At 38.5% G+C, this 12696-nt stretch overlaps 1 protein-coding gene across 4 annotated transcripts in view; it reads right to left on the reverse strand.

The window, feature by feature from the left end:
- Window positions 1-4719: 4719 nt before the first annotated feature.
- The window catches only part of LOC101534503 (ubiquitin-conjugating enzyme E2 D2-like), a 75367-nt gene continuing 67390 nt past the window's right edge, over window positions 4720-12696 (reverse strand). For all 4 annotated transcript variants that reach the window (XM_058659003.1, XM_058659002.1, XM_058659001.1 and 1 more), the window contains 2 exons: window positions 8108-8166; window positions 4720-7322 (listed from right to left, as the gene is read on the reverse strand). In XM_058659003.1, the coding sequence (XP_058514986.1) occupies window positions 4906-7308 (2403 nt within the window). In that variant the 5' untranslated portion in view covers window positions 7309-7322; window positions 8108-8166 and the 3' untranslated portion in view covers window positions 4720-4905. The remainder of the gene's footprint in view (window positions 7323-8107; window positions 8167-12696) is intronic.

The following is a 12696-nucleotide window of genomic DNA, read 5'->3' on the forward strand; positions in this document are numbered from 1 at the left end:
TTAAAAATATTTATTCTTATTGGAAAATCAGATATGCAGAGAGGAGGAGAAAGGGAGAGGAAGATCTTTCACCCGCTGATTCACTCCCCAAGTGGCTGCAACGGCCAGAGCTGAGCCAATCTGAAACCAGGAGCCAGGAGCCTCTTCCGGGTCTCCCACGTGGGTCCCAAACCTTTGGCTCATCCTCGGCTGCCTTCCCAGGCCACAAGCAGGGAGCTGGATGGGAAGCAAGGCCGCCGTGATTAGAACCAGCACCCAAATGGTATCCGAGCATGTGCGAGGTGAGGAACTTAGCTGCTAGGCTACTGCTTCGGTCCCTGGAGTTAGGTTTTTTTGGCCCGCACCGGTGCCTGTAGCTCGGCAGTCTAGATGCCAATGGTGCTGAGCGTACCTCCTCAGGCGTTCCTGGAGGGGTGGGCGCACCCTTACAGTTAGAGGGTCTTGATTTACTGGTGGATGATGGGATCACACAGGCACAGTGGGAGATGACCTGTGATTTTTACGCTGTGAGGAATTATACCTGAGTGACTTCTATTGATAAGTCCACGACATGTGTATGTATGTAGGTGACTGACGCCAAATTGGTTTGGAGTGGAAAACAAGAGTGAGAGAAGCCAGTCTGATAGCAGAATCTGTGGGCAGTGTGGGCTCACCCCTGTGGAGCTGCAATCCCTGCTGACTTGCTCAAACCTTGCGGATGGGGTCAGGACTTGCTGGGGAGCTAAGGGGGTATCCCAGCTGGGCTGGGGTTACCAATGGTGAAGAGAGGAGGATTGAGGGCAACAGGCGTGGCTGTACATGGCTACAGACTGCACCAGTGCGGGTATGCATTGCGGCAGTGGAGTGACAGATTGGGCTTAACTCCAGCCCCCACTGGTACTCGTGAGAGCCAGTTTAGGCGTAGAACAGACCAGACTAGGTCTTGATTCCCGCTGAACCACGTGAAAGCTGTGTCTTGGTGTGGACCAGGTAATTTTGGGCTACAACAACCAACAAGAAACAGAATGGGTGTGGCCAGTTGAGCAAGGCCACTGTTTTTGCCAGGACAGGATGTAGACAAAGTCAACCTGGGCCAACAACCCACTGGTGTGTGCGAGAACTGCCATTGGGAGGATTCGATAGATGAGCTTGGGAAACTCCTTTACTGGGACACAGATTCTGCAGGAGAGTGCAAGAAGCAAGGCAAGGAGCAGCCTAGACCATGCCAGGTTACCGTACCTGCCGGCATACATGTGGGTGAGGTCAGGGGACGGGCCAGTCTGGGCCAGCACGTAACACCCAATGGCAGATCTGAGAACCAGCATAGGGGGCAGGAGGAGCCAGATCAGGCTGCAACATCAGCCAGCTCACAGCAGGACCAGGACAGCAATCAGGCTGAGCTGGGATAGGCTGCAGCACCCACCAGCACGAGCTGGAAAAGGGGGCAGACTAGACTAGGCCAGGTGGCACAATAAGACTGCGGATGTTGAGGTGAGGTAAGTCATATCAGCCTGGGCCAGGTATGTGAATCCAAGGGACGGGGGATCTGACAGAGTTTGGATGGCTTGGCTTAGGTCATCGAGCCCACCTGTGTGGTGGGGGATGGATTCCTGAGTCCCAGGGGTGGGAGAACCAGTGGGGTGTGTATCACTTGGCACAGATTCTGGGGTGTGCCTTCTAGAAGGGTGTTGGTTTCATGAACCCCGGGATGGGGGATCTGGCAGGGCTTGGATCTCTTGGCCTGAATTCCAGGGCCAACCTACTAGCTGGTTGCAGAGTTGGTGAGCCCCAGGGTTGGGGGATTCGGCAGGGCTCAGGTCACGGGGCCTTGGTTCTGGGGCCTACCTGCAAGGCGATGTAGAGTTTATGTGTCCCAGGGGTGGGGGAAACCATTGTGGCTTGGGTTTCCTGTCCTGGGCCCTGCCTACTAGGTGGATGTCGGGTTCTTGAGCCCCAGGGGTAGAGGATCCGGCGATGCTTGGGACATCTGGCCTAGCTACTTGGACTTGCCTGTAAGAACATGCCCTATTTGATGGAAAAGGTGGAGCAGTGAACACAGGCCCTGTTGTAACAGAGAACATGGCAGCTCATTTGATGGTGTAGCAAAAGAGGAAAAGAACTAACTAGACAACAACCCAAAACAAACGATGACACCAAAAAATTTCGATGAATGGAGCCAATGAACATTGGGAGGGCAACATCATCCTTGGATCGGTGAACTCAGCAGCATTTCAGAACTGTCCAAACCACTTGGACAGAACCCTCAGAATATGTACACATTGAGACTCTGGGTTGATATGAGGTGGCGGTTCCTCATCCCTGGTTTTGGGATGTATGGAAACTTATGAGTGGTGTTCCCCTTTGTTTCTCCTCTTATACCAGTAACAAGAAGAAACAGCAAATTTAGGAGCAATGAATTCACCCAATTTTCCCTAAACTTTGATCCTTCCCACCCTGATCAACCATGTAATCACTATTAAAAGAAATACATTTAATAGATTATAAATATCAAAAATTCAAGAACAAGGGCAAATAAAACATTTGGAATGAAAACATAATATATGTGATGGAAAATTTCATATGCAAACTTGACTATGATACTCAGATATTTGAAAAAAAAATTCTAGATGTCACCCTTCTACAGATTTCAGACCTTTCAGCCTCCACAATCACCAGTCAATTCTCTAACGTAAATATTTCTCTCTCTATAACATCCTATTTCTTCTGGTTCTCCATAGAACTTACATAAGAAAACGTACATTTTAGTGAATCCTTAAGAAACATAAAGTTAGTACCGTAAGCTTGAAACTAGATTGAGTTACAAGTTTTAAAATCTGAAAATGACATTAACCGCTAGAATATCAGTTAATAAAAAATTTTCTACACAGTGCTTCAGTACTATAAATTACTCATTTAAGAAAGTCTGAAATTGAGTGAGCTCAATTCATGAAAAAGTAGGAAAAGAATATGAATTCGCTTAATAAAAGATGAAAAACCCTGATAATACAAAATTATAATCTAATGTGATTACTGAGCATGAGTATAAAAAGCCAGGTGAAATACTGCCAAATTGAATAATTGTATATATGAGCAAGTAGAATTTAGTACAAAAATGTAAAACATTTAGAAAAAAAAACTTACTGATGTTATTGTCCACCATAACAGACTAGACGCGGAATTAAACACAACTAACATATACAAAGGCAAATTTTCCAAATGCTATACTCACTAGTAAAATATTAACAAACTTAGAATAAAAACTCCCTTAACTGACAAAAACAATCATACAGTTAACATTATCACTTATAATGTTAAACTAAACAAATTGCCACCAAAATTAACATATTAACACAAATCACATGCACTTTCATTGCACATATTACTTTTTTCTTTTTAACTGCTTTTTATTTACACACTTTCTTAGTAAGTACATACCATACAAAGCAAATTCACTGACAGTGAGGTATGTATATATTTACCAAAACATCCCTGATTTAAACTGATTTTAGATTTATTCACATACAAAGAAAAGTATCAATACACATCCTGGGATCAACTATAGCATTAACCACACAACATAAAACAAGAGAAAATGGTGTTTGCATACAAAAACTATTTGTAAGAGAATCTGATATCAGATTAACAGCATGAATTTGTTTTTGGAGAGATTTTAAAGGAATAATCACAGCATATCATGACTAATATTTTCCAGTTCTTACAGCACAACTGTTGACAGTAATTCTATTATGTCTGTTCTTAACATGAATATTACAAGATGTTAATACATAACAACGTTCTAAAATCTATATTGTTAGTATTCTCAACAAATGTAAACATTTTAATTGGTGTAGTAAGTTGTGCTGATGGATAAAATTTCTATGATAACATAAATGAAAAAGCCTATTCTAGTTTGCGTAGTAGGCAGTCTTGTAAAATTACATTTCAACAGTAGGAAGTCCTGCTCTATACATATGTCGACTTTTAGGTAAAACATTTAAAACAAGCAAATCTGCAACACAAAGTTGTCTTGCAGTAAAGATACGTTTTTTTCAATCTACTGTAATATATCAAGATTAAACAGTTCTTCTTTGAGGAAGTAAGAGGTAGCACTGAGGCACTACTTTATTGTCTTAGAAATCCAACTAGAATAAATGATATTTACACACCAAAAAGAATTTCCAAGACTATGTACCTATTTCTTTAAACAAAAGCACTCCTTAAACAATGTTTCATTTCTTTTACTATCAAAAACGTTTGATCTGACTTAAAAAAATCAATTCATACACATCTAGGTGGAATAATACGTGGTCTTATATGAACAGTCTCAAATTATGAAGTATTTAATGTCCTAAATTGGTTAAATATAACTAGTGGTTCCTGTCATTATAGAAAACACTAGATACACACAAACAAAATACAGTATCTTTCATTTTGTTACTACCCAAAACGTTTGATCTGACTTAAAATAATCAATTCACACACATCTAGGTGGAATAATATGCAGTCATATATGAACAGTCTCAAATTATGAAGTATTTAATGTCCTAAATTGGTTAAATATAACTAGTGGTTCCTGTTATTATAGAAAACACTAGATACATACAAAATATAGTATCTTATTTTCCCATGTAAATTTCATCGGTAATAAACAGAATTTGTGTTCAGGTAACACTGCAGGAAACATACAGTGTTTAACAAATCTTCCAACCTACATAAAATACAAAGATTTTGTACTATTTGCTCTGATGTCACTGCAATTCACTTCCCCCCTTTTTCTGCTTTATTCAACAGATAATTTTACGTGATTTTAAAAAGTTCCAGATTTACTTCCAATTCAAACTTGCTATGTGAAAGATTTTTCTGGTTCTGTGAAACTGTTTCTGCTTTTAGTGCAGAAAAATGCCATTTCTGTAATGGAGACAGCGTTTAAGGTGGTGATGTGACTTCCACCATGCTATCTCCAGTATTGGGAAGAGTAGCATTTACCATATGTCGCTGTAAGTGTTTAATCCAGGCCCCTTGGATAGACACTGGTCCTTGAAAGAGCAGGTCACAAAACCTGCATCGGAGAGTGTAAATCTTGTTAGGATTATCAGGTAGTTTGAGCTTTGTCTTCTTGCTTCCAGATGTTGCTCTTGATTCCGTTTCGTTACAACTTAAAGTTGAGTGCACAGTTAAGTCCTTTTTTTCTGAGTGATCCAGGAATGTACTATCATTATTTAATGGAAGAACACCTCTCTGAACAAACTGATTTCCACTTGCTGCAGGATTAATGAGCTTACGAGAAGTAGCAGAACTTTTTTCTTTCCCCATTCTTTTATTTTTATTTGGAACAGACTGATTCTTTTTTCTACTGCACAGTCCCAGTTTTGTTTTATCACACTCATTTAGGAAATTAATTCCTTTCTTTGATGTTGACATTGGTAGAGTTTCAGTCTTTATGGAATTATGGTATATTTCAAGAGGTATAATATTTTGAGGTACATCATGTGATTTAGCTTTTTTAGCCACATGTCGTCTAGTAATAAGATGCTGAGTGTTCAATCCTTTTAACACTGTTGCATATTTTCCTTCATCTTGGACCATCTCATCTACAACAGAGATTGGAGTTTCATGATAATTCAGTTTGATCAATCCAAATCTTTTCAGGTGGCCTCTAACATGGTTTGATAAACCAATTCTATTTAAAAACCAGCTACCACAGAGCTGACAAATATGTCTGACAGTAGTGTCAGACTTCACAGTGTCTTGTCTAGCTTGCTTAACAGGTGTCTCTGTACCACTCCCTTTTACATGTTGCCTTTTGTTACTTTTGCTTCTCTCTTTCAGTGATTTAACACTATGGGATTTATTATTTGATCTTGCTCTATTAAGATGACCCCGGATATGATTTGACAACCCTACAGCTGTTGCAAATCTTGCTGGGCAATATGGACACAATTTATTCTTAAGAGACACGTCAGTGCAATCAGAAGCAGAATCACATTTTGATGATGAAGTTTCCATTCTTCCCAAATACTGAAGATCATGACTCTCAGGTAAAACATCAGTTCCACCATCTTCATGTTCAAAATGACAGCCATCATTTTGACCATAACTAAGGGCAGCATTTTCCCCTGGCTCTTGATCTTCTACCATGCCTTGAAACAGTGGGAATATTTTTACATCATCTTGATTAATTTCATTATAGGTTTCATTTTTTATGGCTTGTGTAGTGCAGTCACCCTGCCCAACAATGTCACAGGAACTTCTATGTTGTGTTATAAACTCATCTTTGTTTTCAGAACTAAGGTTTTGCAAAGTGGCAACAGCTGTGTCATTTGAAAAGTCTTGATTGCTTATCTCTTCAACATAACCTTCTTTCTGATATTCAAGTAACCCTGTCACAACTACATGCCTATGGTCTTTGAAGCTTTCTGGTTTTGTCATGTTGGGGTTATGAGGATCAGAAATAAAACCATTGTTACACGAATCAGCTGATGATGAAAACAGATGCAAAGAATCTAAAGAACTACCTTCTGTTTTGAAATGTCCAGGATATGATTCATCTGACTGTTTTACAATACTGTAGTTTGCCTCTGCATTTGATTTTTCTGTTCCTGCCTGATGAACATACTTTGGTTGGTGGTCAATGCTGCTTTTACTCATCATAGTCTTGCAAGGAGAGTTGTCTTCATCGCAAATATTCACACTTGATGGGCGAATGCTTTTCCGAGCTTTTATTATTTTTTGTGACTCCGTCTGGAATTCTGAAGAATGACTTGATTGTGAGCTTGATGCAAATGTTTGCTTCACATCTTGTTCTGGAGCAGAGATCACTGGGAATGCAGTTGGTCCTTCTGTCATTAATGGTTTAGAGCCATCAACATTAATTGGCTCTTCAAGGATGTCATTTTTATATTTATCAAGACCAAGAGAACTATCAAATGAATCAACACATGATAATGAATGCAAGCATTCCATGTGTTTTTCAAAAATACTTAAGTCTGAAGTAGTAAAAGGACACACCTTACACACATAAGAAGCTGAATCTTTTGATGACCCCATGACTGACTCTTTCATAAAAGTTTGCTTTTGTGTTTCTCTCTGTGTTATATCAGAACTGACCATGGAGCATTCTGCCAATGCTCCATGTGCAATGCCTCGATGACAATCTAACTCATTTTCTGTTACTGCCGTGAAGTCACACGCTTCACAGCAATAGTACATTTTCTTTTCTTTGTGGGTTTCAGCATGCTGCACAGATGTTTTAAGGCAACTGGTATCAAATACAAAAGTATGTCCTTCTTTGTCTTGAAGTTCTTCCAGTTCACGAACTTCCTCCATCATTTCTATCTTCTTTCCTATTTCATAACATTTGTAGGTAGGATTATAAAAAAAAGGAAACATAGAGATCATGTAGATTTAAAGGATATGTTTTGGTGAAAGGAAACGTTTACTTTTTGTGCTTTACATGTCTAAACAGAAAACTGAAGAGAAACTATAATTTGAACTATTCAGATTAATAGATTTGAGATTTATACACATTATCAATATGTAGAAATTAGTAATTTTCCCAATTTATCAAAATTAATCAAGTAGATAATACAATAGGAAACAGATTTATAAACACACCTTTAAATAAAATAGTGAAATATAATGGAAAGATAGAAGCAGATTAAATGTTGCTATATGTAGAATGAATATCATAAAACTAAATTAATTTACAATTCAATGAAATCCCAAATGGAAGCTCAGGAGATATTTGAGAACTGGATTCTACAAGCAATATGAGAACTATTCTACTCTCCAAAATTTCATTCCTAGGGGATAGCGTTTAATGCAACAATTGAGACACCCATCAGGACACCTGTATCCTATATTAGAGCGCTTGAGTTAAGAGTTCCATCTCCACTTCCAATTGAAGCATCTTGTTAATGCACGCCTTGGAAGACAGCAGAAGATGGCTCAAGCATGTGGGCTGCTACTCCCATACAGGAGATGCAGATTTAGTTCCTGGCCCCTTGTTTGAGCCTCTTGTAGCCCTGTTTCTGTTTGTCTCTTTAGGTGTTAAAATAAAATAAAATAAAATAATGATCAAAACTTCACTCCTGGATGTCACTGAAGAAAAAGGAAAGTATTTACTCACAGAAAATTAGAAGAAATGTGTTCATAACAGTCCAAATTTGGGAGCAGCCTTGGTATCTGCTAAAATAAGAATAAAGGAACATTATATTAATATAACGTTTCCCATAAATAGAAAAAAATTACATGAAATATTCCAACAAGAAAGAATCTCAAAATCAGTGTTATATGTTAGAAAACTGAACAGAACAATGTTGTACGATTAATTTAAATGAATTTCTATAAAGGGTAAAAACTAATCCAATTTTAAAAAACTGATTACTTTTGGGAAAGATTGGAAAAGGTATTGCATGAGAAAAGTTATGAATTAACATTTTTAGTGCAATGGTAATAATCTCAGATTTGATGGGGTTAGAACTGCACAGGCGTACGCATTAGATACAAGTTGGGGTTTCTGCACATAAGATACACATTTTATTGGGCCCTGTGCAATAGCTCAATGGTTAAATCCTTGCCTTTCAATTGGCAGGATCCTATATAGGTACCAGTTCATGTCTCGAGTGCTCCACTTCCTATCCAGCTTCCTGGCTATGGCTTGGGAAAGCAGTAGAGAGGATGGCCCAAAGTCTTAACATTCTGCACCCACACAGGAGACCTGGAAGAAACTCCTGACTCCTGGCTTCAGACCAGGTTAGCTCTAGCCATTGTGACAACTTGAGGGATGAAGCAGTGAATGGAAGATCTTTCTCTCTGTGTCTCCTACTCTCTGTAATCTACCTTTCCAATAATGAAATAAATAAATCTCTAAAAAGGATATATTTTATCATATGCAAATTTTATAGCAAACAAAAGAAAGCTATAAGCTGAATTTTGGTTAATAATATCCATACTGAAGTATTTTGGAGAAGTACTTATGTCTACCATTTACCATGTTACCGCCCCCATTCCTACTCCCCAAACAAGCTGTATTAATGAGTAGATAAGGGGACTGATATGAGACAGATGCATAGCCTGCTTGCTAAGATAACCACATCCTACCTCACAGTAAATAGCTGAATGGTGGACTTATGACTGTTTCTGATAATAAGGGAAGAGGGGAGTTTTATTAAGTAAAACTAGAAAAGTGAAAGAGAGAATGGTGGGAGGGGCATAAGAAGAAGCTGGCACAGAAGCAAAATAGGTAAAGTTTCCGCCTGCAGTGCTGGCCTCCTATATGGGCACTGGTGACTGCTCCAATTCTGATCCAGTTCCCTGCTAATTTGTCTGGGAAAACAATGGAGGATGATCCAAGTGCTTGGGCCCCTGTACCAATGTGGGAGACCAGAAGAAGCTTCCTGGCTTCAGCAAGGCACAGCTGCAGGCCCTACGACAATTTGGGGAGTGGACAAATGATCAGATGGAAGATACTCTGCTTCCTCACTGCCCCTTCAACGTTTTCAAATAAATATAGTTAAATCTTTTTTTAAGGGGGGGTCAGAAGAAATTTGATGTATTATTGTTGTCTTTGAAAACTGTGTCATGCACCTAGGATACAGAGGGCTTCTAGAAGCTGGTAATGTCTCTAGCTCACAATCATCAAAGAAAAGAAATTTTCAGTTTTAGAAGTTCAGGGAGTTAAATTCTACCAATAATCTTCGTTGCAAGTAAAATGAATTTTTTTCTAAAGCCTCCAGAAGGGAAAATAATCCTTTTTACATTATTGCAGCCTGGAATATTCATGTCAAACATTGACATGGAGATTTGTGAGAAAACCAATAAACGGCGTATAAACCACTAAATTAGTGGTAATTTGCCATGACAGCAATACAAAACCAATAGATGTCCTGTTGCTCTAATGATTAGCCATTAGTCTAAATTGCTTGGTTAATGGCACAAGATTACTCTGTACATGATAGTGTCAAAAAGAAATTTTGCATGCTCTCTCTTCTTTCTCCAATAGTTATGAAAATATTTCCTCTATACCAAATTAGAGCCTACCATATGATTTTTCAAATATTAGCAATGATTCCTCTGAGGAGCAGAAAACCACAAGAAATGTTCGAAGAAAGAAGGATTCTGTATTACAAATAAAATAATATGAAATTCTTTTGGGGAGGAAGAATATCAAGTGAAAGGAAAGGAAGCTAAAACAGAGCTGAATTTGTCCATTCAGTAGTAATGCCATAGTTCCTTTGCTTTTAATAGGCACAATGTTTTGTTCTAATCATAGAAAGAGCTCCAAATATATACTACCCAATATTAAAGTTTGAAACTAACTCTACTTCACATGATATGTCTTAAATAAACAAAAATCTTGCTTAAAAGTTTGATTAAAATCATTACAGTATATCTAGTTGACATCTGTCGAAAGAAGCAAATATATTTTTATTAAGGAAATGACATTCAGTCACAGTAAATGGTAACTGTCAAGACAGCAAATGGAAGAAATTGGCAAGAGCACAAACATAGAAATTGTTTTGTTGTATGCCAACCATTTTTAATCTTTCTGGCTCAAAGGGAAAGGGATTCCCTCAATGACAAGAACTGTGAAAATCATTTCAGGAGAAAAAACACATTTCCACAGTCTGGATGCAAAGTAAAAACTTTTCATCCTAGATTTTTTTCAAGCTTCAATGTGTCATTTATTTGGTAAATACATACTTCCATGAAAATATGAAGTAATGCAATGTATTACTGGTAATATTTCTTTGTCTCACTTTTGAAAAGAAGTTATTTTTATATAGCAAAATTGTGTCTCTAAAGTCATACCAGGCCAGAGGTAAAACAACAGAATTCATAGACCAAAACAACAAAAGCAGAAAAATAAACACTTATATGACTGTCCGACTTTGTTTTCTGTTCTTTTTTTTTGTTTCCTTTTTAATGATTTATTTATTTATTTGAAAGTTAAAATTAGCAGAGAGATCCTCCACTCACTGGTTTACTCCCCCCACCCCCCCGCAAGCCACATGGGTGGCAGGGACCTGGGAAGCAGTTGAACCATTTTTCTGCTGCTTTTCCCAGGCCATTAGCAGAGAGCTGAAGTAAAAGTAGAGCAGCTGGAATTTGAACCTACAGCCATATAAGAAGCTTACATCACAGCAAGTGGCTTTACCTGCTATGCTACAATAGTGGCCAGGAGAACTCAAGTCCAGTAGCTTAATAAAGCCATATCACCTCAAACAATGTGTCACATGTGAACTGGTTTCCTAGTTTGCTTGTGACTTCCACCATTTTTCTTCTCTCAGAATCCCTCTGAAGATATTACTAGTCATTGATAGTAAAAATTAAAGGTCAGTTATATCACTAATTCCAATGAAAGAATTTTGGTTGCTATTCTATGTGTGTGTGTGTGTGTTGGGGCAGGGGGAGTATGTAAAACTAGGATGAGGCCAGACAAAAGGGATTATAAGGAATGCTCAAGAGCTGACCTGAATTTATCCTAGGGCTTCTCTAATTTTTCTAGCAAAGTGCTCCTACAGATAGGTTAAAAAAAAATCATACGCTCTAAGGCAGTTTACCACAACAGTTTTTAAAGTATTAGGATTTTGTGGCAACAATGTGCAAAAAAATCATAAATCTTTGCTTCCTGTAAAACGATGTTTCCACTGCATTTCATGATCCAAGAAAATAGCAGAAATATAAGAATAAGACATAAAATATCTTCTACTTTAGATTTCTAAATCAATCAAATTCAAGAGCCAAAGGGACGATGGGTGACAGGAAGGAAATGTAGCAGTCCCAGCAAAAAGTTTCCCTTGTTATCCTTTTAGATACTGTGAGATTGCTGAAAAGATCTAGTGATGAAGAGAAAGTTCCAAAGCTTTGCTATAACCTATAGTTAATTTCTATATGAATGGAGTCAAGAGAATTAGATTCCCTTGTACCACCACCCTTAATCTTGCAACACTGGCAGGTTTCCAAGATCACCCTCAGCTTCGAAGAGTCCCTGAAAGAGTACTATAAAATTCACTGAAATTTGTCATATCAGTATTTTATTACTGGGAAACAATACAGGATAAAATGAGAGATACAACAAAGTGTCCAAAAGAGGGGCAAAGGTGAAACTTTCAGATATCCTTTCTCCATGGAGTCAAGAATGGTATCTCCTGCTGGTCACGATGTATAATAATATGCACAGAGTACTGGGCATTAGAAAAGCTCATGCCAGCCATTGATGTTCAAATTTATTTGTGGTTTGCTCACATACTCCTCATGTGGCTAAAATTTTTTCTATAGTCTCTCTCAAAGGGTAGGTTAATATTTTCAGTTAACAGATCCAGGCTGGGTCACAGTGAATCAAGCTACTGCCTATGACTCTGTCATCTCATATGGGAGCCGGTCCAATTCCCGACTGCTTCACTTCCTAGCCAACTCCCTGCTCAACCATCTGGGAAAGCAGTGGAAGCTGACGCAAGTACTTGGGATCCTGACTACATGTGGAAAACCAGGACGAAACTCATTTCCTAGCTTTGGTTTGGTCCAGCTGTTGTACTCATCTGGGGCATGAACCTACAGAGTCTCTCTCTGTCACTCCTCCTGTCTATAACCCATCTTTCAAATAAATAATAAGTAAAAAGAGAAAGCTATCAGTTCCTCCATAGGTCTAAACTGAGACTGTATTCCAACCCTCAGACTTTCTGGTGGCCTCAAATCCCAAGAAAACAAATTATC

The sequence above is a fragment of the Ochotona princeps genome, chromosome X (genome assembly GCF_030435755.1).
Source record: "Ochotona princeps isolate mOchPri1 chromosome X, mOchPri1.hap1, whole genome shotgun sequence".
NCBI classification, from domain to species: domain Eukaryota; kingdom Metazoa; phylum Chordata; class Mammalia; order Lagomorpha; family Ochotonidae; genus Ochotona; species Ochotona princeps.